The following is a 26,940-nucleotide window of genomic DNA, read 5'->3' as shown; positions in this document are numbered from 1 at the left end:
TTACCAAATGGCTAAACAGAAGAGGTTCTGAGCAGCAGAAAGCATGAGCAATGCCTGAAGATAGCACATCCCCTGCCCTGAGCTTGTCTCAGGGCTGTCCATGCACCCTCAGGGGGTTGCATTTTAGGCCAACAGTGTTCCTCTAGAGAAATGTAACTGGCATTTTGGGCAGGACAATTCACTGTGCAAAATGTCCTGTTCACTGCAGGGGGGGGGGTTCACTTCACTGGCTTGCACTCTCTAAATGCTAGAGGTAGCCCCAGTCATCACCAAAACCAGAATCAGGCTCCCACGTGTTTCTAGGTGATGCTATCTGGCCCTGGTTGAGGACCACTGAGGCAGGAAGAATCTGAACTGGCATCAGTGTCGGGGCTGTAGAACCCACATCCTATCCCTGGGAGCACAAGGCCAGTGGCTTCTGGGCCAAACCGGACATCAGCTCCCAACCAAGCCCCAAACTGGCACATTGTCCTGTGTCAGCTGAGCAAGCAGCCAAGATGAAGTCTCATCATCTCCTGCCATAATCACTTCTCTCCTCTAATAATCATGGAGCTAGTTCGAGGCAGAGCCAGGGAAAGGAAGGGCATGCCAGGATGCTCCACACCCTGGGAGAGCCAAGTGGTCACATACACTGCCGTCTAGAGAAAGGACTCCTTTGGGAGGAAAATGAAAAAGAAAACAGCCACAGTTGAAGACAGAGACAAAGAAGTAAACACATTTAGTCACATCATTATATTCTTTATTGTCTGTCTCCTCCAACCAGAACAAAGGTTCAATGAAAGTGGGGACTTTCATTTATTTTTTCACTGATGCACCCCCAGCACTTCACACATTGCCTGGCACACGGTAAACACTCAAAAATACGTGCTGAAAGCCCACAGTTGCTTAGAGTCTCCAGAACATAGGAAGAGAGTACTCATGGCTCATGCAGAGTCCTAGCTACCAGGCCAGGTAGAGAATGTGCTAGACTGACAGGGTCAGGACACCTGGTTCCAATTCCAGGTTGCCCTGATAGTTTCTGTATGTTCTTCCCAAAACTCTCTCTCCTGGCCTCAGTCTTCTTCTTCTTCTTTTTTTTTTTTTTAAAGATTTTATTTATTTATGTGACAGAGAGACAGCCAGCGAGAGAGGGAATACAGCAGGGGAGTGGGAGAGGAAGAAGCAGGCTCCCAGCGGAGGAGCCCAATGTGGGACTTGATCCCGGAACACCGGGATCACGCCCTGAGCCTAAGGCAGACGCTTAAGGACTGTGCTACCCAGGCGCCCCTGGCCTCAGTCTTCTAATCTGTAAAATAAGGAAACTGGATTGCAATGCAGATGACAAATACGTGGCACACATATCCCACTCTAATTCCTGCCCATGGTAGACATTACTAATCAATTTCAATCCCATTCCTTCCTATGGCAGACATTGTTAATCAATCCCACTCCAATTCCTGCCCATGGTAGACATTGCTAATCAATTTCACTCCATGCCTTCTCATGGCAGACATTGTTAATCCCACTCCAGTTCCTGCCCATGGTAGACACTGTTAATCAGTAGCACCCCCCCACCCTTCCTCTCATGACAGATATTGCTAGTCATTCACAACACGTTCTTACCCTCTGTCCAGCTGTTGTAGAATTCTACCACCAGTCAGAGTTGGTAAGTGAGCTAAAACCTGTGAAAGATGGTCTTCTAGCCCTGACCCCCTAGGCTTATATAGCAAGGATACGTTTTATATAGCAAGGTCAGTTGAGACTCATTTTTCTTGAGGTGTTTCAACCTTCCAGTCTTGAAAGCCCAGGAAGACACTGTGACACCCCAGAGTTCAAGGTCCTGCCCCACTCCAGGAACAAACTCCAAACACCGGACCAGAGAGTCTTTATAAAGGGAATAGGAGAATGATGTCCCACTCATGGAGATAGATATTTTCAATGGATTTTCAGCACTTGTTCCGGCCTGGAGGCTGGAAGGAAGTGGGGTGTTCTAGTAGTGATGCAAATGGTATCAGCAAAGTCCTAGGGGCAGGGAAAGAAAGATCTATGTGAAGCTGCCCAGCAGAAATGCTTCTAAGCTAAGCAAAGGACATAGAGAGGGGATAGAACACACCTTCCTGGGCCCCATGGATTCACAGAGCTGGTGTTTCATTCATCACTGTATGTTTGGCTGGAAGCTGCTCTGACTTTGAGTGGGAAAATGCCTGTGGTAGCCGTAGGGATGATGAAGGAAGATGCTACTCACTCCCATGGGAAACACAATTCTGATAGTGAAAGGGAAAGCACTCAAATTCCTGTCCCAAAGAGCCTTCCAGGATCCATGGTGGTGAGGGTGTGGGGACAGTCACAGCAGCAAAATAGTTTGTCTCTGGCTGAGAGCTTCAGCCCTAGGATGAGCTCCCTATATAGCTAAGTAGTTGGGGGTATGGTGAGGAAATTCTTGCATTGCATTGAAAGTTAGGGTAGAAGTCTCTGAGGTTTTCTGCTGCTAAGAAACTAACAGTCAATCCCCTCTGCAACACTTTCTGAGCATCACGGACTTGCCAAGGGTGGAGAATATGCACACAATTAGGACCCCTATTCCCTGCTCAGGAGCTTGCAATCTAGCAAGTGAACAAGGGAAAAGGAAGTCAGACAAGCCCCTTCTCCAGTCTACAGTATCAGACAGATCTGGCTGAGTGCCAGCTCTGCTGGGTGACCTCAGGGAAGCCACTTCTTTGAGCCTCAGTTTCTTCATCGGTCCTTTGGGGAGAACAACAGTTCAGGCTGCTGGCTTTGTTCTGGACACAAAACAAGCAATGCATGTAGTGTACACACTGGCACCTGGCTCACAGTAAGTGCTGCAGCCAGCAGGAGGGGGTGAGGGGCCAGAGAGGGGTCATTACTTCTGGCTTGAGAAAGAGCCTTTGAAGAGTCTGGGAAGCCAAGCAGGTATGTCCCAGGAGAAGAAGCAGAAGAAAAGTCAGTTATTTTGGACTGGCCCTAGAGCCCTGGCCTTCTCTCCACCCCAGGGTGAGTGCTCCCAGGAGGGGGCAGGCCTAGTCCCAAGCTCATGCCTCCTCTCCCGGGCCCTGCAGACAAACCCCAGGGAACTGGGCTCTGCAGGCTTCACTCAGGACCTCTTCCTCTCCCTGGAACCGCACCTGTGGGCAGCATCAGGAGTGAGAACAGAAGGGAAACATGCCACCGCCATGTGGGCCTTTAACGAACTATGCAAGCTCCTTACATGAGCACCACATGGGGATGCAGACAACTTTCGCTCCTAAAAAAGGTGAGTGCATTCTTTTCTATCATCTCAGCAGCAGAAAACCAGGCTTTCAAATCCTCACGTGCCTCACTCTCTTCTTCATCGAGCTAGGTACTTCGATTTTCTCCATTTACAGATGCCCAGAGAGGCTGTGGAGGTGGCCCTTCAACACCTAGCCTGTAAGTGGAAGATTCAAATCCAGATCTGTCTGATCCCAAAGCCCTCCTTTGAATCCTTCCAGGAGACTGCCACCATCTCAACCAAGAGGAATGTGCCCAGGATGACCAGCCTCATAGGCCCAACGTCCTGACATGCAGTGACCTGCCCACATCCATTCACATACTGTTCCTTCCACCTCCCTGCATCTTTATCAGCCTGGGTGCCTCAGTCGGGTAAGCATCTGCCTTTGGCTCAGGTCATGATTCCAGGTCCAAGTCCCATGTCTCAGGCTCCCTGCTCAGTGTGGAGCCTGCTTCTCCCTCTCTGCCCCCCACCCTCCGTTTGGACTCTCTCTCGCACCCTTTCTCTCTCTTATAAATAAAATCTTAAAAAACAAAAACAAAATTTCACAGCCCCATGGCCACCTGATCCACACTGCTTCTCCTCTGCCCATCTGAATAGAGAGGTGTGAGCTTTTTTTTTTTTAAAAGATTTTATTTATTTATTTATTTGACAGAGATAGAGACAGCTAGCGAGAGAGGGAACACAAGCAGGGGGAGTGGGAGAGGAAGAAGCAGGCTCATAGCGGAGGAGCCTGTTGTGGGGCTCGATCCCACAATGCCGGGATCACACCCTGAGCCGAAGGCAGATGCTTAACCGCTGTGCCACCCAGGCGCCCCAGAGAGGTGAGAGCTTTAAACAACACCAGATCCTTGGGAATCTTGGCACCCAGAGAGCTCAGGGCAGAGGCCAGAAGCAGGTCCAGGTGATGGAGTGAGTGAACCACCACACTGGCATGGCAGGCTGCCTTTCACCTGCAGACTGACCTCACCTTCCTGACCATAGCAAGGTCTTAGAGGGCGAGAACACAGGAGGGATGGCTAACCTCACATATGGACTAACGGGAGACACCAACAGGCTGCCACAATACTCCCTCCCAAATGATACTCCATGACTGTGGCCTTGGCTCTGGACAAAGCTGCCATGAGTGAGGGGCTGACCTCATTCCTCATGCCTCCCTTAGCAACTTCTACAGGCACTGGCTTAGGGAACAAAACCAAGAATGATCATTTCAAAAATAAATCAAACGTGAATGCTGAAGTGTTTAGGGGGTAAAGTGTGCTGATGTCTGCAACTTACTCTGAAATGTATCAAAAAATAAATTAAATGGATGGATGGATAGAAGGCTTAGAGAGGCCTGTGATGAAGCAGACACAGCAAAATATCGATGGTAGAATCTAGGTGGTGGATACGTGGGTGTTCCCTGTGCAGGCAGAACCAACAAGATGACAGAGGGGAAGCTCCCATGCCAGCAGCGTGAGCTGGCGGGCTCAGTGAGATGAGACATATCCACAAACTGGGGAGGGAAATGATTCCCAGGGATGCATCGGAGAAGACATATGCTTTGTGACCAGTAGCTCATGATCACATCAGTGAGGGGTAAACTGAGGCAATGCTGCCCAGGTGACGGTCAGGAGCCAAACCCAGAGTCAAACACTGACCAGAAAACACAGGGGTTTTCTGAGATTGCTCTGTTCTCCTCCTTGACATCACCTCAACGATCAAAAACACTTCTGAATTCCTTAAATCATCCTACTGCAATTCATGGATTTATTGGAGTTCTTAAACCTCATTTTCAGCCACAATTCACTTCTGGATGAGGTGGAATAACCTTCCACGGTTCATGGGAGGAGGAGCAATGGACAAGAATGTACCAGTCCCCAGTCACCTATGCACAACTTCATAGATTCATTTTACATTTGGTTCTGAGGCATTCACTAAGAAGTCCATGGCACTAATTTATTTTCCTGTCTTTCTTAGAGAGAATCCTTTCTTTCTTTCCCACTCTGTGTCTTCTCCACTCTGTCACCTATTCAGAGGTGTAAACAGTTATCATGGCACCCACTACCCCAGGCACGAGCAAAGCATGAAATGATGACCACATTCTACATAAGCATTTAGTGAGCACTTGCTGTGTGCTGGGCCATACGCAAGCCCATACCATGGGAGAGGTACGGTTGAATACGATGTTGTTCATGTTCTGGAAGGGTAGTCTTGGATGATGATCAAGTGTAGTCTGGATTATCTCCCTAAGGATGTTAACCACGTACTTGCTTAGAATGACGTTCATCTGACCCTTTCCCCTTACTTAGTCTTATGACTTGGAAAAATCTTTATGTACTATCATCTATAACCTTGGAGGCATGTGGATGATTTATAACATAAAAACATTCACATGAATGCAGATAAATCATCTCAAATCTCTGGGTCTCGTTTTCACAAAGGACATTTTAAAGAATAATTCCTAGGCTCTGCTACCTTTTATTAATCAGACATATGCAACTGCTAAAGGAACTTCCTGTTGGCATGAAGTAGCCTATGGGAATGGGTCATGAGGGAGAAAAGAAAAGTGAAGGGCTAAGGGTAATGAAAAGATTGAAAACCAGTGATTTTACTTGATACCCTAATTATATGGCTAAGGAAACAGTGGCACAAGGAGGGACAATGTCTTTTCAAGGAAAGGGACAGAGCTGATTCTGAGCGTGGGAGTTTCCTACTATGCAACACTGCCTTCTCAGGGCAGGGCAAGGTAGGAATTCAAGGACCAGGGGACCTACAACATTGGAGGCTGAGCTTTGCCCACTGGCCCCTCGTATTTGGAATATCTCTAAGGCTCTAATCAAGGAGACAGAGACGGAGCTATGTTTGACCTCTTTGTGAATATTATGCAGGACTCAGCACTAGCCCTGCAGGGTTTTCCAGTGCTTGGTTTGCATATGAGAAGTGAGGGAAGTGGAACATGAGATTCACACACCAGTGAGTTTTCACAGAGAAGAACATCAAATGTCACAATCCCAGCAAACTAAGATGTATCAAAGCCTTGTCATCTTGCTGCTTATGGACAGAAGAGATTCTTGCTTTCCTTGCTCCAATCTGTGCTGGGTCAGAAATCATCAGAACACATTGCATTTGCAAAGCAGACTTCTTCCTAACTAAGGAGGATTAGCAGGAGGCAGTCACAGCATCTTAATTATAAGAACTGCATGCACCTCTCTGCAACCCTTGTGTTTCTCAGAGCTCTGTTGTACATATCAACCTGTTTGTTACTCTTGACAGTATCCAAGGTACAGAGGGTAGGGCTTATTAGGATAGAAGCCCAGACAGGTTAAATGGTCTGCCCAATGTCACAAAACTAGGCAGTTGGGAGCTGATTCCATGTCTAGTCTAACCTCTTAACTTCACAGATGGGAAAACAAGCTCAAAGGGGTAGAAATATGACAGGTGTTTCGACTGTAGGTTCTGCATGCCAGTCCAGTTCTCCACGAGCTGAGGACTTGGGTTAAGTCATGTCCTCTCTCAGGGACTTAGCTACTCATCCACAAAAGAAGAAAACAAGCCTAGATATTGACTTTCAAACTTGTTAAAATAGCAAATAAATGGGCTCCATGGGCTTTTTTGAATCTTGATGAATATGATCTTACTGTATGTGCTGGAAGCAGATTTATTGTCAGAAAATATATTCAGTGGGTAGTATGAAATATGAAATCACCACAAACATATGACTTTACGAATAAGACTGAGCTGCTAAGTTAAGCATGAATGACTAAGGGCCAATTCCCTTAATGTGCTACCTGAACACTCAGTATGTCACATTGAAGACTAGCAGACAAAGGGAAGCAAATACTGAGAGTTAAACATATTTTTATAAGAGATACAGAAAACACGTAATTATAAAATGTCATAGCCATTTTAAATCACAGAGTAGCTTGAAAAGAAGATAGACAATTCTCCGAGATACCAGAATGAGAGAAGACAAGCTGAAAGAGAAGAGGAGAAATACACTCAGCAACCCATGGGGATATCCAACCAGAGAGAAGTCTGAGGTTGAAATTCCTTTTCAGGGATAGAATTAAGATTACAACCCCTGAGCATGACCAAAAGCTGAGTGGGCTTACTGCAAAAGGCAAGGAGCTGGAAAAGGACTATCCTATGATGAATGAGATGTTAGAAAATTCTACCTCTTAGCCCAGGACTCAACATGGAACTTCTGGCTATGGGTATGAGCACACTGGCTCCTGTAAAGTGGGTACGCAAGCTTAAACTGCAACTTTAGCATTACCAGCCTAGAATTCTATACCCAGCTAAACTACCAGTCAAGAGTGACAGTGAAATAAATATCTGTCCAGACATGAACAGACCATGAGAGCTAGTTCCCATGGGGCTTGCTCAAAGAACTATTAAAGCATGTACTTCAATATGAAGGAAATGTAATCCAGTAGAAAGGAGTGAAAGTAATAGGAAGCAAAGAAATGGGTAAACATACTGTAAAATCCAAGTATCAACTCTAGAAAATAACAAGGCAGTATTTAAAAAAGTAGTAAATAACCATAACAAGGATGGGGAGGGATGTGGAATTTGGAGGGAATTTTATATCTCATGGCATTTTCTTATTCAGAAAAAGGATGAGGCTAGTCAACAGCCACTCTGATGAACTTGGCATCTTCTCTCTTTTCACTGTGCTCTGGGGAAGACCTTTCTTCTCAGCCTAGAACTGCTGCATGAGCAGCTATCACCACCTTCTCAGGACCACCCGAGACAACTGTGGCCACAGCTCCAGTCCTGGTTCTTCAATGGGCATTCTCTGAACTCTTATAGAAATAACCTGGCCCCTATGGGGTACAGGAAGGAACCCCACAATACTGACAGCATTCCTTCAAAGAGCCAGGAGTCACCACTCCACTTCCAAGTGCCTGGAGAAATTTGAGTTTCAGTTTCCAGACCACACCCCCCCCAATTCCTCTTTCCTGGGCCATTTTCCATCTAGAGCACTATTGTCCAATAGAATTTTCTGCAATTATAGAATGTTCTAAAACTGCTCTATGCAGTATGGTAGCTTCTAGCCACATGTGGCTATTGAGCATCTGAAATTTGCCTAATGAAACTGAGGAAACTGAACTTTAACTTTTATTTAATTTTAATTACTTTAAATTTAAATAGTGAGATATGGCTTGTGGCTACCATAATGGACAGCATAGTTCTAAAGGGTGGGCAATACCTGAAGGGATCCATTCTCTTCCCAAATGATTCCTGAAAGATAGCCCCCCCATCTTTGCAGGAATTCCTGGGGTGATCTCTCCCACCCTCTGCTCTGGAGTGTGAGTGAGGGCAGGTGGGTGGCCCCAACACTCAGTCCCAGCCCCACTCCTTCCTCTGAACACAGCCCACACTGCTTGTCTGACAGGTCTCAGCCTGCCCTGCACACTCTCTCAGACCAGTGCTCCTCAAACTTCCATATGTATACAAACAAGAGACAGATGTTGCTAAAATGCAGACGCTGATGAACAGGTTTGGGATGGAGCCTGAAACTGCATTTTCAACAAGCTGACAAATAAGGTTGATGCTGCTGGTGGTCTGAGGACCATACTTTGAGCAGTATGGTTTTAGGACCATTGCCTTAAAATGTCAGTTAACTCTGCCACCATACCTAGCATAATAGCAGCTTCCATTAATATGTGTATCTTCTCTTTTTTGCTATACCTGTTTACCACAGGGTTTTAAAAGCAAACTCTATGAGAACAGGAGAAGGTTAAATCAGTTTATGCTGAACAGACCTGCAAAAAAAAAACCCCTAAAGTGTTGGTCAAGAAAATAAAATCAAACACACATTCATCTCTTAAAGAAAATAAGAGCCAACATTCATTGAGCATTTACTATGTACTGGCCATGATGCAACGCACATCATGAATGAGGACTGTCTCATTTAATCCTCAAAACAACCCTTGTTACGGATTAAAAAAAAAACACAACCAAGGCACAGAGAGCTAAGTAATCTTCCCAGGGTTATAATTAGTAAGTGATGAGCCATTCTTTAAATCCAAGCAATCTGATGGTAACCCCCACATTATATAAGAGCTCTGGTCAAAACTCAAGAACAGGGATCTCGATTGTTGAGAGTGGCCGGACTCCTTTACAGAAAGACATGCTTAATGAGATATCTGTACACAAATGTTTCTAGCAGCTTTATTCATAATTGCCCAACTTGTAAGTATCCAGGACATCCATCAATAAATGAAAGAATAAACAAATATGGTACATCTTGCCGATGGACTATTATTCAGGGATAAAGAGAAATGAGATGTCAAGGCACAAAAAGACATGCATAAACCTAAAATGCTTATTACTAGATGCAAGAGGCCAATCTGAAAAGGCTACATGCTGTATGACATTCTGGAAAAGGCAAAACTATGGAGACAGTAAAAAGATCAGTGGTTGCCAGAGGTTCAGGGAAGAAAGGAAGAATGAAGAGGTGGAGCACAGGGGATGTTTAGGGCCGTGAAGCTATTCTATATGATACTGTAATGGTAGAGACATGGTAGACACATTATGCACTTTTCAAAACCCACAGAGTGAACAACACAAAGAATGAACCTGAATGTAAACTGGTTAATAACAATATCTCAAGATTGTCTCCTCAATTGTAACAAATGCACCACACTAATATAAGATGTAAACAATAGGGGAAACCAGAACAGGGATGAGGAGGCATATGGAAATTCTCTGTGGTATCTGATCAATTTTTTTGTAAAACTAAAACTGCTTTTAGAAAGATCATTATTATTTGTGCTTAGTGCACAAAATTTTATGCCCAACTGTGGGGGACGGGGGCCAAAACCCCTCCCCAATTAAAAACTCCTGTCCTAGAAAACATCACTCATCCACATACTCCACCCCATTCCACAGAGCCCAGCAAATGTCTGGTGAGAGTAGATAATTTGCACATTTCTGATGATTAATTTAAAAAGCGAAGTCCTAGCCAGCACAATGCCTGGTATGCAGTAGGTGCTCAATAATACTTGCTGGATGAATAAACATAAGGCTGGGATTCTAAACAAAACAAAAGACAACCTAAGAATCCCTGGAGACAGGCTCATGGTCACTCCTCTCCTGTGCTGGTACAGCTGGGTTCATGACCGTCCATGGCCCCCCCCGGCCCCCACTGTGGCCACTCCTGGTGACATCTCTCTCTCCCTATGAGAATGCAAAATCCTCAAGAACAACAGCACTGCCCAGCTCACCCCTCAGACTCCCAGTACATGGTCAGACCTGGCAGACAGCAGTTGCCTCTTCAGTGTTTGCTGACATCTCTTTGAAACGAGCCCCATGTCTCTTTTCTCTGCAGCACCTCTTGGGCTTCTGGAAGTAGCCAGACAAATTCAAACAATGGCACTGACTCCAACCACATCTGCCCATAAACCCATGAAGTCACAAATGGAGGGCCACTTTTCTTGTCCCCTACCCCTTGCAAAGCTCCCACTGTACTTGGCAGACAGACTTCCTTCTTGCTTTACTCTGTCCCCCCATTCCAAAATCAAGGTCATTTGACACGTGTCCACTTCTTTCCTCACCTCCAAACTCCCTCTATTTTCTTTCTCTTTTTCTGCCCCTAAATTCATTTACTCTTACCATGTTTACAAGGGGGGAAGATAAGTAAAAGATTGGATGTTGAGGCTTACAAGAGAGGAAACTGAGGCTCAGAGAGGGTAAGTGCCTGCTCAAGGTCACACAATGAGGTGAGTGGGAGGCAGGCATTCAAACACAGCTCCTCTGAGTCTAAAATTCTGCTGCCAAGGTCTACTGAGCCCCTCCTGTCTAAGCAATCTTCTGAAGTTATAGCTTTGTACATGCCAATCAGCCTCTTGCCCAGAAACTTTCAACAGCTCCCTCCTGGCTGGTGAATGAAGTCCTAAACTCTTTGGGCTTGGCACTTGGCACCCAAGGTTCCCGGTGAAGGGGCCTCAGTCTGCTGTCTCAATCTTTTCTTATGATTCCCTGTAACAAAACCTGTCCTACAGCCACACTGAGCTACTGACCATTCCCTTCATACAGGCAGACTTTCCTACTTCTGGTCTTAGCTTATCTCCAAATAGCCTTCTCCCAATCCTTCAAGGATCCAATCAAAGGCTATATGTTTCATAAAGTCTCCAAAGGATGTGTAATTGGGAATAATTTTGTTTTCCTGACCGTGTGCAGTCCTTTATCTGAGCCACCATTTGACATCCACCTACCCACCTATTCAGTATTGACTGGGGGGTCTAACATGTGCCAGGCTGTGCAACAGGTGCTGGGGGGAATCCACAGTGCACAAAGTTCTCTGCTTACATGGAGCTATATCTAACAGGGGGAGGTTTACGGTGAACACATCAACTGTTTCAGATAGCCATCAGCCCAGTGAATAAAAGAAAACAGGGGTTTGGTGAAAGTCATGGGGTTTAGTGGGGGTGTTTGAGCTCAGGTGGCCAGAGGTAACCTGACTTTGGAGCTGAGATTTGCAGGGCAGGAAGGAACAGGCCATGGGAATATCTGAGAGAACAGTGATCCAGATAGGCAGGGTCTGTGGTAGGAAAGAGCTTAAAACGCCCAAGGCCATGTGGGACATGGAACAAGGCCACAGAGGGCCATGGTGAGCAGCTTGGATGTTAATCCTAGTGCAAAGGGAAGCTGCGGGGGTGGGGGGGGGCGGGGCGGGGAAGGCAGGAAGCAGGAGAGTCAGACCTGTGCTTCTGGCCATGACTGAGTGACTGGTATCAGACTAGCCCTCCTCCATAAGCAACCATCAAAGCGGACAAAATAGAGGAGGCAACCATTTCAGGCATTGGATAACATGCAGGCCAAGACTGCTATTCCTAAGAGATGGGAACTTCCAAGGGGGTTTTGCCCAGCACTCCACCTGGGAACATTTTCTTGACCAAAGCACAGAGGGCTAGAATCCGAGTAGAACACAGTCTCCTTGGGCCAAGGAGGCAGGGCCAGAGTGTGGAACAGCTGAAACAGTTATAATCTATAGTGTGGGGCACCAGAAGGGAATCTGTACAGAGCAGGGCCCCAGATGTCCATGTGGAGGTCTCCTGTGGCTGACAGCTGAGCTATAAACGTCCAGGGTGACCCCTTCCAAGGCCAGGTAGTGCTACTAGGGGTTGAGAGTGGATTGAGAGACACTAGAAGTTGGACAGGGTGGGGTGGGGGAGTTAGGAAGAGCAGGGCTGGGAGACTAGAGATCCTGCCTACAAGAGTGGACAGATCTGGCCAACACCAAGTACTCAGCCTTGGCACTTGGCTGAGACACAGAACAACTTCCACTTAGGAGCAAGAACCTTGCCTCCAGGCAAGGTTTCTCCACCATGGCGTTACTGATCTTTTGAGCCCCATAATTCTTTGTTGTAGTGGTTGTCCTGTGCAATGGCTGATGTTTAGCAGCAACCCTGGCCTCTTCTCACTAGATGCCAGTAGCACCAACAGCAGAGAAAATTAACACTGTTTCCAAACATTGCCAAATGTCTCCCAGGAAGGAGAATTTCCCTGGTTGAAAACCACTGCTCTAGAGTCAGAACTAAACAGAACTATTTTGGATCCATCCTAACAAAGCCTAAAGTAGAGCCCTGACAAGCCCTACAGAGGACACAGAGCTTAGAATCTAAGTCCTACTGAGTCCTATTAAGTTAGAGGGTCTTAAGAAACAGCTTGGGATTTCCATATATCTGCAGTAAGAAAACATGAAGTTGAGTCTACATAAGTTTAAGATGTCAGCCAGTAATTGAAATACCTATTCAAATAAAAACCAACACTCTTCAGAGGAAGATAACAGAATCCAGATACAATATAGTATCCACAATATTCAACTATAGTCCATAGTATTCAATCAAAAACTACCAGGCATGCACAAAAACAGGAAAATATGATTGACATTTAACAATTATAATTATATATTAATAATTAATAATAAGATGTGACATTTAACAAAGACTTTAAAGTAGCTATTATAAACACATTCAAGGAATTAAAGCACAACACACTTAAATAACAATGCCAGAAGTTACATAATCCAGGATTCCTTTTTCAAGCTCCCTCAGTCCGCAGGGTGAGGAAGGGAATACTGGTAAGGGGCAGGGAGCCCGCCCTGAAGGCTATCCTATTAGCCTAGAGGAGGCTGGTTTGTGTCTCAGTTGTCTGAGCTGCACTTAAATTAATATGTTCAACCCTGTTAGATACTCTCAAAGTGGGGCACAAATTGGGGCAGATGGATCAAGAGAGAACAAGCAAATCAAAGAATGAATGAATGTCTCAACATTGGGAACCAGGTGAGCTGGACAGTTGTTCTAAAGTGGAAGTGAAAGGTTTCCTTGTAGGTGGGGCCAATCAGAAACTGATCAGGTTGCTACAGAGGGGATTCCTGCACTGGGTGGGGACTAAACCCACTTGGTGCTACTAGATTCTAGGAGTCTTGCAAAGTAGTCATATAAGTATGGGATGCTCAAAGATGCCAGAGCCAGGATTGGCAGCCCAGGGCTACAAGTAAGAGCAAGGCCAGAAAAATCAGATAGGACAAATGGTTTCAGGATTGCATCTTTACATGACCAAGTCAGAGTCACCTGGGTTCAAGTGCTATCTCTGCCAGCAGAAGGCAAGGGCTTTAACCTCTTGGAGCCTCAGTTCCCTCATCTGAAAAACCTCTAGGACAAATGTTTTAAAATTCTCATGACCTATAAGAGAGAACCTTTTTTAGGGTAATAGGTCATAAAAATTTAAAGTACTTACATATAGAACTTAGTGCCTGGGTCTAGAAAATAATAATTTTCATTAAGTATGTGCTGATTCAGTGATAGGATAAATTAAATGACAAGTTTGTGAAGCACAGTACCTGTCAGGGAATCAGCCTTCAAGAAACAATAACTAGTGTCACTACTCTTATATGTACCCAAGCAATTCTTCAACCACGGAGACTATAGATTAATAAGGGGCTGCTGAAAGAGCTCAGAACTAAAATTCACAAAACCTCCCCTTGAGTAAACCTGTGGCTGAAAGAGTTTAATGAGGAGCCCCAGAGAGGCACAGAATCTCTGTGGAGTATATCAGAATTCGGATTCCACAGACTAGCAACTCTTAAGGAATTTCAAGCAGTCAAGAAAAGAGGAAATGCTCACTATCTTTCTTTCAGTGTGCAAGTTAGATCAGCAATGTGTCTCTAATTCTTGAGTTCACGTGGTGACTGGAAAGAACACACCTGTGTCAGGTGAATTCCAAACCCAGTAACTCTCTTCACAGCTATTATCGCTGGCTTAATTATGTGTGTCTCCCAAGAGACTGTCATCTTTTTGAAGACAAGAATCATATGTCATCTGACTCTGTATCCCCAGTGCCTGGTACTGAGGAGACAATAAATGAATGCTGCTAGAACAGTGACCTTAACCTAGAATCAAATATACCAAAAGGAAACCTTGATTGATTTTCAGTCTCAGGGAATAGCCCTCATGTTCAGTGAGGTTTGCAATATTTTCCAAAACGTATCTGTAAGTCAATGTTGTTATTTACATTATGGTTTCAAAGTCCAGCAGCCAAGAGGCCCATTTTTCCTCGGATCCATTTGGAACAAGAGTACACTGCCACCAGGTGGCAGCAATTCCATGGGCACATCCATAAGGTTCATCAGGTAGGATTTTAAACGGTCTTGTTTTATCTGATTTGTCCTCGTGGGATGGGCAGGTGGAGTGGATTTCTAGTGTTCTGAGATGCTCTCACTGTTTGAACATCCTTCTACCCCACCTCCAGAACTTGGACACCTTCACCGCAGGCTCCAGTTCCCTCCATAGAAGAGACTGACTGGGGGAACGTGTGCACACCCTGGGAAAGCAGACCCTGCGATCTGGATCTGTGACAGGCCTTTCTGTTCTTGCCCTGAAAACACACACTTGAAACACAATGAAGAGTGAGAGTGGCAGGAATCTGGGGCAAGGAAAATGTGATTTCCTGCAAGAGCCCCTCCATTCCCCAAAGACTGAAAAGACAGAAAATAAAAATTTGAGGGGGAAAAAATGGAGTGGAAGCACTTCACACTTCAGAAAGAACACAGGGTTGACAGTGAAGACAAATAGATGTTTAGAAAGTTATAAGAGACCAAGGAATGCAAATTGCCAGAGGACAAAGAAGGCAAGCTGCTGGGTCGCTTCAAGTTCTTGATGAGAAATTTAATTTACTGGATTCATAATAAAGGCTCTCGGTTCCGAGTTCAAAGCCTCCCCCTTGGGCTGTGGGGCTCCGACTCATCCTGCCCAAAGCCAGTGACATAGAGGCAAATGAAGAATGCTGCTGGTGTTCCCAGAGTCCTACTGTGTGCCGGATCCTGGGCTGGGCACCGGACATGGGAACTAGAAGTGCTTTTGCATTCATGTGCATACTTACTTCACAGGAACCCTGTGTGGTGGGTATTCTTCGCCCAATGAACAGGTGAGAACCCCGAGTCCCGAAAGGTAAAGGGATAGCCTGAAGGACACCAAGCTGTGTCAACGGCAATAGAGAGACTCAAATTTCCTTTCCTGGAAACCAGATTCCACTGCACTACAAATCCTGTCCCTGGAGAGCTTACCCAGCACTGCAGTACATGCTAGGTCACCGTAACACAGAGTCACATAGGCTCCTCCTAAAACTGTCCATACCTCCTTCTTTCCTTCCTGCCTTCCTTCCTTTAAGTCCTTCCTTCCTTCCTTCAATTCTTTCCTTCCATCCTTCCTCCCTTCCTTCCAAAAAGTATTGACTGAGCTATTAATGTTGGCAGGCACTGTTTCCAGGGGTGGGAGAGCTAACAGTGAATGTAACAGATTCATCCTGTGCTCTCCTGGAGCTAACATTCTAGTGAGGGGGGGATGGTGACACAAAATGAAAGGTGTCTTAGATGTTGGCAGGTGTCATGGCAAAAATCAAAGGTGGGGGGTGGACAGGATGAGCAGGGTGGGAGTAAAGGAGAGTGTATTTTAAACAAGGTGGTCAGGAAGCTCTCACGGAGACTACAACAGTAAGGTGCACAGCCTTTTAGACCTTAAAACAACTTCCATGACACTCTCTCTAGACCTCATAGTGAGGGAGGTGTTCTTGGTTTCCAGACTTCCCACAGCTGAGCTCTCTTTACATGCTTTCTAGAGTTCTCTTGCCTCAATGGCTAGGGAGACAGAAGGAGGAGGCCACTGTGAATGCATCTGCCTGTCCAGATCAACACTTCATCAGTCTTCATGCAGAAAGCCACACAAGCCCAGAGGGGCCAGAGGCACCCCTTGAAAGGATTTTTCCCTTGTCTAAGGCCCCAGGGAGCTGAGGTCTGGAGCACTGCACCAGTCAGGAGCCCTGTGTTCCTTTAGAAATGTAAATGACACCACAAACCCTGAACCCCTTGGAAGCAGCAGGGATGGGCAGCTGGAGGCCAGGGCTGCAATTCATGGAGATCCTGGATCATGGAAGGGCCCCACCTCCTTGTCACTCTGGCCAGGATGTGGGCTGCAGGGATCAAGAGTATCCTATGGGGCAGAAGGCACCCCAAGTGTTGTTTCTCTTCCGTGGGTCACTGCCTGTCCTACCTGGCTAACCTGCACAGGCAGCCAACATTCACAAAGCCCCGAACATGTTTCCAGAGAAGTAAAGCTTCAGTGGTAACATGCAAGCTCCACAGCTATTACTGGAGTGCTTGGACAGGGCTGGCCCTGCCGGCTACAGGCCAGAGAAGGCGAGTGGTGGAAGTGCCTGGAGCATCAGCTAGCAGCCTCCCGTGAAAGCCCCGACCACGTAAGCCCCTGGGAAGCAAAAGAGGGAAAGTGATGGCATGGTGTGTAAAAGGCATGACTTATTCACATGCTTTGGCACGAGGACTGTCACCAAGAACAAGGTGCATGTTCTTCTCAACAGACCAAAGGAAGGATGAGAAGCTCTGATCTCCTCCAAACCCCTTCCTCCTTTAGGGAGGGAAACCCACCCAGTCAAGGACTGGTGAGGCTCTACCCTCTTCTGCCAGACTGTGGACTCCTTGGGGACGAGGGTGGGGGGAGCTCTTATTCATTCTATGTACTGAATTTGTGGCATAGGTAAACATGAGGCAAATGTCAGTGGGATAAACTGAGGAACAGCTTTGCTGGGATCTTGTGACAGGTGAGTAGTACAGAGGACCATCATGATCCCTGTCCTCATGGAGCTGGCAGCCTAGGGAGGACTCCCAGGAAATGCTCATTTCACCCCTGCTAGCTCTCAGTCCACCTAAGACCACCCCCCACCACACACACTTCTGGGAATGGCTAAAGCAGCTCAGGGAACCCATGGGGCTCTAAGGCCAGACACCTGAAAGCGTCCGGCAGCTGCACCTCTAAGCAGCCCCAGTCCCTGGGGCTCACCTCCACCATCCCATCTCCTTCCCATTTGTTTACCCACAAGAGACGTTTTCATAACTCCAGCATCAACCCTTTAATCCCTGATAGCTGCAGGAAAGCCTGAAGCAACTGCAACTTCTAGATCATTCCCAAGAAACAAGGGTGTTCACACTCCTGGACAAGCCAAACCACCAGGCCTTTCTGGGAACTTTTCTTCCTGGTACAGTCCGAAGTGCAAATGGGAAACTAAGCCAGGATCATTACTCAGAAAAACAAACACATCTGGACTTGATCAAAACAGAAAACTACCAAGAGACTGAGCCTTTTTCTGATCTCCTGATTAAGTATTTCCAGCTGAAGCCTCTCCTGACCTACTTTCTCTAATTTTGAGAGCCATGCCTCAGTTGTTTTGAGCAGGACCATGTGGCTACCTGATGTCCTAACACTACTGCAGGATGATTCTCCAGCCCTGGCTCTGTCCCAACCTTCAGCCCACCATCTTCCCCGGGTACTATTTTTGCCAAGTCCATGTTCAATTCTAGTATATACTGAATACCTGCTTGTAAATTAACCTCGCTCCTTATCCCATACAGGTGTGTGTGTGTGTGTATATATGTGTGTGTGTGTAAATGTACATAGATACAGTTTCATTCTAGCAATAATAACTATGAAGTCATGGTTTTGATGTGGTTGATGTCCCAGGTGTTTTTTTTTTCTAATGCACATGAAAACAAATACTTAACTATAAAAAGAAAAAAACATTCCTCCACTGACTGGGTCATTGTACTTCACCTTCACAGTCATCTGATGGGGCAGGAACTACAACCTGTAAGCCTCATTCTAGGGAAGAGGGGACTTGGCCCCAGACAGTGGAGGAGACTTGCTAGAGGCCACACCACCAGTGATGGGAGAACAGGAATTGAAACCAGGGCTTTCCTGATGGTTCATGGCCTGGGGCGTGCACAAATGGGAATGCTTGGAACTGGGGGATGTGGATCTGTTGTTTTCTTCTTCAGACATCAGTATTCTTCCTTCCTTCATTCAGTATTCTCTTGCCCAAAACCCGGGAACCCTGGGCTCTAAGTCCTAGTTGGGCCACTGAGCTGCTGTGCGGCCATAGGCAAGTAGCTCAGCCTCTCTGACCTGGATCTCTGTAGTGAGTGGACACTCTACCTGGGGCACTGTGATTCTATTGACCCACTCACAGGCTGCCTTTCCACTGCACATTGAGATAAATCTGTGTGACATGCTAGCCTCTGAAGTCTGAAGAGTTGTCAAGACCCCTCCACAGAATCAGGATTACTATACACCCCATCACCAGCCTTTCAGCCCCCTGGAGCAGAGAGAAAGCAGGTCAGGGCTCCTCCCACCTCCCTTTTCAACCATGTTGGGCCCTTCCTGCAACACACCCCAGCTTCCAAAAAAACACCAGCTACATGGAGTTTTGTTTACCCTTCCGTCTTGCAGTCATTATCCTTACCTCTGCCCCAGACAATTAACTCTCACTGTTGCTTTGGGGGCACACACACATACACATTTCCTTGCCATCACTGATGGAAGATCAAAAACATTTTAGCTAAAGCAATAGAACCTTTCTTCAAAAGTCAAAATAGCTTTGGCTCATATTCATTCAGGAAAAACTTACCGAGCACCTATTATGTACCAGGCACTGAGCTAGCTAGGGACTACAGACATAGTGGTGGACAAGGCAGAGACAGCCCTTGCTTCCAAGCTGTCTTCTCTGGGAGGCCCTTCCTAGTGACCATGCTGGAAACTGCAGCCATTTCTCAAGCCCTGCCTTTGTCACTCGATACTTGGTCTCCATGGGTTTTGTCGCCACTTAATGGACTGCATATTTTATTTTTATTTTGTTTTCTGTCTTCTTCCTTGACTAGCATGGGGGAAGGTGTCATTGTTTTGTCCACTGTCTACTACTATCCCTGACACCTATAATAATCTCTGATACAGAGTAGGCACTTAGTAAATATCTACTAAGCAAACGCATGGGCATTAAGTGAATCATACATGTAATACATACATATATGTATGTATATATATAAATATTTCACTGCAAATATGGTAAGTGCTTTGGAAAATATGTAATCCCAGGGGGTGCATGGTTGGCAGCTGGGAAATACTTGCCTGAAAACATGATATTTAAACTAAGTCCTAAAGTATGAGTGGATGTGGGGCAAGGTGGGGAAGGGGGATCTGGGGAAGAAAGAGGGAGCGTCCTCAGCAGAGAAACAGCATGTGCAAAGGTCCCAAGGCAGAAAGAAGGCCAGTATCTGGAATGAACTGAGAGAGGGGGAGAAAGGGGGGATGTAGAAAGGAGGCAGTTCAAGAAAGCCCTTGGAGGCCCTTCCATTTGGATCTTATTCCAAAGATCACAGGAAACCCCAGAACGGATTTAAGCAAAGAGGTATCTGTCAGATTTACATTTCAAAAAGGTCACTCCACTGCTGCATGAGAATGGCCTATAGGGGTCAGGAGACCTTTCTGGAAGACCAGTTAGGAGGCTCCTGTCAAGTGGGATATCATGGTGTCTGGGCCAGGCTGGTGGCAGCAGAGGTAGAGAGTAACCTGGATGGAGTGGGGGGTCAAGTGGAGGTCAGAAGCCATCAACTCTCCCCTTACAGGCATTGAGGGTTCTGCAGCTCAAGGTTAATAACTTTTTCTAGAAAAGGCCAAATAGTAAATATTTTAGGTTTTGCAGGTGTACAGGAAAGAGTTACCAGAGTCAGCATGATGTTGCTGTTCAAAAGGGCCTGCTGGCAGGAATGGCTCTTCACTGGTGTCTGGGAACTTAGCTAAGAGGTTCCCTGTGGTACAAAGTCACACAGTTGTTTTGTATGCCTGGGGCACTGAATTCTGCTGTGCCAGCCTGCCTGGACTATTTGTACAAGTAATGCAATTTACAGTGAGCACCATCTTTCCTTCTGAAAGTCTGGAATTCTGGAGACTGTGTGATCCACCACATGGCCAGAAAGTATCTGTACACTTAATAAAACTTCCCCATTGGGACGCCTGGGTGGCTCCGTCAGTTAAGCATCTACCTTCAGCTCAGGTCATGACAAGCCCCGCACTGGGCTTCCTGCTCGGTAGGGAGCCTGCTTCTCCCTCTGCCTCTGCCTGCTCCTCCCCCTGCTTGTGTTCTCCCTCTCTCTCTCTGACAATAAATAAAATCTTTATAAATCAATCAGTCAATCAATCAATCTTCCCCATTAAAAACCCAAGTCCTGAGCGATCTCCTCTGGGCAGAAATAGTGCCCACATGCCACTGCATTTCAATGCTGCAAGAAGGAATATGTTCTGTGTGTCTCCTCCTGGCAGAATACCATGGGAAGCCTATGCATGGATTCCTCCAGACTTCATCTGATGATGGAAATAAACCGTATTCAAGAGTGTAACCACTCTGAGTCCTCTGAGCCCTTCTAATAAATCACTCAATGTGTGTGGGGTCTTGGCACCCTTGACATAAGGGGTCATATGGTTTCTGTCTCAGCTATTCAACACTGTCTCTGAGTTATGCCTCTGAGCAGCCACAAACAATATGTGAAAAAATAAGTAACATGCCTGTGTTCCAATAAGACTTTATTTATGAAAAAAAGGGCAGAGGGCTGAATCTGGCCTGTAAGTCAGTTTGCCAACCCATGTTCACAGAGAATGCAGGATTCTCTGAATCTACTTTGAAACTGCTGACTGAATTCAATCTTTGCATGTCATTAGTGGGAAAACTGAGGCTCAGAAAGAGGAGAAAGAAGGAAGTTGTCCAAGGTCACTCAGGATCAGCAGCAGAGCCAGAGGAAGGCCAGGTCCAGACTGCTGGCCCAATGTGCTGGCCATGACTCCAAGTGGCCATTCCACAGAACAGCCTTGCAGATAAGTACTGGCCTGGGAGCCAAGGCCTAAGAGGATGGAGATGGCAGGAGACTGGGATGATGAGGACAGGCAGTGTGAATGGTGGACTGTCTGGCTTCACCTCTGTTCTGTGTGTGGGTGTGAGTTTGTGGTGCACATGTGTATACATGTAGCTAGGGCTCTATGGTCATAGGTGTTGGCTGGGCCAAACTTTTCTGATCATCAGAATCTCCACTGCAGCTTTCTAATAATATAGATGTGCAGGTGCCATCCTATACCCCCTGAAACTGTACTTTTAACATGTTCCAGGGTGTTCCGATGATCAGGTAGGATTGGAAACTCCAGGTGATGCTCAGAACCTCTTGACTGACCTGGGGGACCAGGATAAGGAAGCCCATGAGTAGAGGAAAGAACAGGAAATCTGTCCTTGGGTCAAGAATTTGTGGATCTAACAAAAATGCACAGACCAGTGATTCTGGAAATAGGTTCTCCAAAACTGATTCTCCAACTAAGCCTTTGCCATCATGGGTTGGAGTTGGTGAGACCAACAGTCAGGAGCTCATTTTCTTCTTCCTAGGGATTCTGCTTGCAATTCAGGACGCTGCCTCAGGTGCCTGGCAGTGCCCTGACCCTGGGGGCCCCTCACAGCACAGCAAACTGAGACAGAAATGAGTACACACTGCCACTCCACCACGGACCTTCCTCAGTGTAATGAGGTACAGCTGAGCTGCAGTAGCTTACTCTCCACAAACCTTTCCATCCAAGTTCTCCTAACAGGGGCTGGCTGCAAGCCACAAACAGCACACTTGGAATTTCTTGCATGCTCATCTTCTCTGAATGCAGATTTTTTCTACATTCTAATGCATGATCCATCTATGTTTGTTTTAGTAGAAACATGGGTGCTTCTATGTTCATCCTGGCATTATTTACAACGGCCAAATTGTGGAGGAAGCCCAAGTGTCCATGGATAGATGAATGGATAAAGATGATGTGGTATTAGACACAATGGAATATTATTCAGTCATAAAAGAAGAATGAAATCTTGCCATTTGTGACAACATGGATTGATCTGGGGTATTATGCTAAATGAAATACGTCAGACAGAGAAAGACAAATAATTCGCTTACATGTGGAATCTAAAAAAAAAAAAAGAAGAAGAAAACAAAACAGAACCAGACTCCTAGAAAGAGAGAACAATGTGGTAGTTGTTGGGGGGTGGGTAGGCAAAATAGGGGAAGGGGATTAAGAGGTACAAACTTCCAGTTACAAAATAAATAAGTCACAGGGATATAAGGTACACTATATGGAATATAGTTAATAATATATAACAACTTTGTATGGTGATGGACAGTAGCTAGATTTATCATGGTGATCACCTGGTAATGTATAAAAATGCTGAATCACTATTTTGTACACCTGAAACTAATCTAACATTATATGTCAAGTATACTTCAATCAAAAGAAAAAATGGATGTCTCCTCATCCATCAAATGTCTGTGAGCACATTATCCGCCACGTTGGAATTACCTGGTAGCCTTTAGAAGATACTGATACCTAGGACCCACCCCCAGAAAGTTTAATTTAATTGGTCTGGGTTGTGCTCTGGGAATTGGGATTTCACAAGTTCCTAGGAGCTTCTAACAAGTAATGAGGCTGAGCACTCCTGGGCTGGCAAGATGTTTGTTTCCATCTCTTGTCTAATGTACCCCCAGGCACACCACCACTACCCACTTAGAGAAGCTTAGGTATAAAGAGTCACTACCCGTGATGCCCAACAGCCAATGCCTTCCTGCAGAAAACTAACAAGTGAGCCAGTTTTCACCAATTATTTTCTTTCTTGAGCTAACCCACAAGGAAAATCAATCAGACCCAGTTCCTCTGGCTGAGATGCTTGGCTGCAGGGATCTGTGATCTTAGGCAGGAAGAAAAAGTTTGTTTTTATTCCTAACCTCTGAAATTCAGCACTCCTTCAACTATGAATGCAGACAACAAACTCCGGATTGTTAGCAGTAGAAATCCCAGATACTTCCATATCACAGCTTTGTTATCTCCAAACACCATGTATGCTCACCACTACTCTGAGACCATGAAAATGATCAGACCTATTGCTGGATCTCGCTATTTGATGTACTGATAAACAAGCACATACACTACCATGTCACAAATTCGTTTTTTGTTCATGTTAATGTATGCATTGAAAATGATTATTGTGAGAAGGGGTCCACAGGCTTCCACGTGCCTGGCCAGCTGTTGAGCCCCCCTGGTTAGCAGCGGAGGCCTGTGGAGGGCTTCCCGGTGGTGGTGCGCAACTGGGCATCAAGCAAGCAGCTCTTACCTGTGGGTCGGAGAGCCGGGAGAGGTCAGGGTACAGGTAGAACTTGATGCCTTCGGAGGCCCCGGGCAATGTGACCCCTCGGATCAGGAGGACCAGAAGCATGACATATGGAAATGTCGCAGTGACATATACCACCTGCCCAGGGAGGAGAGGAAAGAATCAAGAGGGTTGACAGTGGGGGGCCACGTGGCAGACTCCTAACTTCTGGCCTGGAGCAAAGGACTTCCCAGGGCAGCGAATCATGCACCCCTGACACAGCTTCTTCTCTTACCTAATCTCTCAGCACTGACCCTTCAAGGGCTGGGTCTTTCAGCGATTATCTAGCGAGTGCCTACAACGATGCTTGAGATCAGTGCTTTTCAGTCATTTGTGACCACACCCCACAGAAGGAAATATGTAGGATATCAAAATCCCATACACATCAGGCTGAAACAGGATGTTTCACAAAATACTCACTCTTCCATGTGTGATGTGCTCAATATTTTCTATCATATTCTATTTCACTTTTTTAAAAAAGCTGGTCATGACCCTCTAAATTCAGGTCACAATTCACCAACGGGCCACGATCCACACTTTTGAAAAACACTGCTCTTGATGAAAATCAAGTTTTCACAGCCAAGGATAGGATAGAAAAGTGCAGGAGAGGAGTCAGGGAGGGAAGCTGTTGGGGGCAAGGAAAACCCAGTGTGTGCCGGGGATCATCTCAGCTTGGTGTGCCTGGAGGCAGCTGATTGGATCCAATGAACCAGGGCAGCCCTTCCAGCCCACAGATTCTGTGCAAGAAGCAAAATCTTCCCTGCGTTTCTTCATACAAGAACTGCTTACAAGGAAACAGCAATACCTTCTGGACTCTGAGAGTTCCTGTCCTGGGGCCACACTTTCTCCTGAGGTCCACGCAGGACTCGGTGTCCCCTCCAGCTCTGATTTTTTCTCCTTTGTCACATTCTCTTGTGTAATAACTTGGTCATGTCCTCTCCGTGGGGCCTACCTGTTCCATCTGTATAGATCAGCATTTGGGGGCCACGGACACTTCTGAGGATCTGAGGACAGCTACAGACCTTCTGCCCTTCCTCCAAAGGTGCACAGACACAGATATGTGTCCAGCTTTTGAACTGGTTCAGAGATTCAGATTGGCCCCAGGCAAGGACCTATGCTCTATGACCTATGGTCTTAATTCTTCCAGTGGAAACCTTTTTCAACCCAGGGTTTCTTTTACCAGCAGTCCAGTCCTTCACTCAGTTTGTGCATTTATTCATTTACTCACTCACCCACCTACTCACTCTCTTACTCACACACCCAAAACACTCCTACAGACCAAGCACTGAGCTAAACTCTGGAGTATACAAATAAGAATGAGTCTTGAATGGAAGTTTCTGCTTCAAGAGTCTTCCCCACTGTAGAAAAGACAGACAGGTAGGTAAGTAGATAATGCATTATATAATCAGAGGAGTGTAAAGGATGGAGGGACAAAGAGCAACTAAATACAGGGGCAGTCAGGAAGGGCTTCTTCAAGGAGGTGATCCAGGTATTGGCCCATAAAGGATAAGCAGAAGTTCAGGACCTAGGAAATGGGGACAGAGGGAAGAAGAGAATAAAATCCTACTAAATGCCTGTCACTTTACCCATGACAATAGAAATAGCTACATTTATACAGCATTTCCTCTTGGATTTTTTCCCCTTGTATTATTTATTTTCCTATAAATTAACATCTTAGAAAAATTGAAATAGAAACACCAAATACAGTATGACACACAGCAATCCTTGTGTTAACTTCCCTATTATTTCATTGAAGAATATTTGTATGTGCATTGGAGGGACTGAAGGGGACAGGAACACTACAAAGCAATAACAAAAAAAATGACTATCGTTTCTCTGCACTGAACCTGTAAACTAAAAGGTAAGAGGCTGTACTTTACGTAATTGCAGACGTAAGTCATTCATTAGTAAGTGGCAAAGCAGGGATCTAAACCCAGTCCTCAAACACAAGAAATAAGAATCAGCAGAGGGTGATGTCATCGGGTCCTGCTCACATCTGGAGGGCTGGATCATTTCATCCAGACATTGTCCTTAAACCTAGAATGCCGGCACCATCCTCAGCCGGCTCACAGCCCTGCTCCAGCCACCTCAACGTCCTGCTTCCAGATCAAATGTCGGCTCCACAGACATACCATGCAGTCATTTCAAACAATCTCTTACTGTAATATATCATGTAATCCAGAAAAGGTGAATGCGAGTCAGATATGTAAGAACAAGAGCTGGTGGCTGATATTAACAGTAAAAAATTAGAGGCCAGCAATTAATAAGGTCGATGGTTCCTGCCCAGAGAGCTGGCTGTGCTATGCTCTCCATTTCCCTTAGCCTGGTAGGCACAATCTATCATGGATCCTCAGCATTTCATATAAATTCTGGATTCTCTTCCTTCAAAATGAACACCCACGCCCTAGCCAACCAGCTTGTGTCTATGAAAAGTCAGGGGGGAAGCCAAAATCTATTGCTTTTAATTGCACACTTTCCACTTTTGTCTCTGTGGTATGGCAGAAGATTAATTATCCAGAATGCCCAAGCTCTGAATAATGATATTTCTGTCTTAACCCCCAATGCTCATAAAATTTAAGGGAAAGAATGTTACTGTGTAAAATAGAAGAACTGAAAATCATAGGACTTTATCCTGCTGTGTGGGACCACCCTGATGTGACTAAACTTGTTGGTTATGCTCTGCCTGGTCTGTTTGTTTGTTTGTTTTTTAAAAGATTTTATGTATTTATTTGTCAGAGAAAGAGAGAGAACACAGCAGCGGGAGTGGCAGGCAGAGGGAGAAGCAGATGCCCCGCTGAGCAGGGAGCCTGATGTGGGACTGGTTACCAGGACCCCGAGATCAGGGCCTGTGCCAAAGGCAGATGCTTAACTGACTGAGCCACCCAGGCGTCCCTCCGCCTGGTCTGTTTTGAGTGTATTGGGCCACCAGGGTGTCATTAAGGGGTCACTTATAACTTGGCCAAATGTGCCCTCACTATGCCCTCAGCAACATACATAGCAGACTGTTCCTCAAGGTTCACACTGGCATGACTTATTAAATGGCTAATGATTCTTTTGAAGTGATTCCACTGTTTAGAGTTCTAAATGCTTACTCTGCTTCTGCATTACATCGAAGAGAATGATACTCCCTCCGCTGAGAACCA

The 26,940-nt window shown here is 45.9% G+C and overlaps 1 protein-coding gene across 4 annotated transcripts in view; it reads right to left on the bottom strand.

The window, feature by feature from the left end:
* Window positions 1-26,940, bottom strand: part of SLC6A11 (solute carrier family 6 member 11) — a 127,583-nt gene that overhangs the window by 43,486 nt on the left and 57,157 nt on the right. For all 4 annotated transcript variants that reach the window (XM_002929093.4, XM_019809780.2, XM_019809782.2 and 1 more), the window contains exon 6: window positions 23,762-23,896. In XM_002929093.4, the coding sequence (XP_002929139.2) occupies window positions 23,762-23,896 (135 nt within the window). The remainder of the gene's footprint in view (window positions 1-23,761; window positions 23,897-26,940) is intronic.

Source organism: Ailuropoda melanoleuca, chromosome 4, assembly GCF_002007445.2.
Source record: "Ailuropoda melanoleuca isolate Jingjing chromosome 4, ASM200744v2, whole genome shotgun sequence".
NCBI classification, from domain to species: domain Eukaryota; kingdom Metazoa; phylum Chordata; class Mammalia; order Carnivora; family Ursidae; genus Ailuropoda; species Ailuropoda melanoleuca.
The sequence above is the reverse complement of the archived record's forward strand: the minus strand, read 5'-3'. Positions and strand labels throughout refer to the sequence as shown.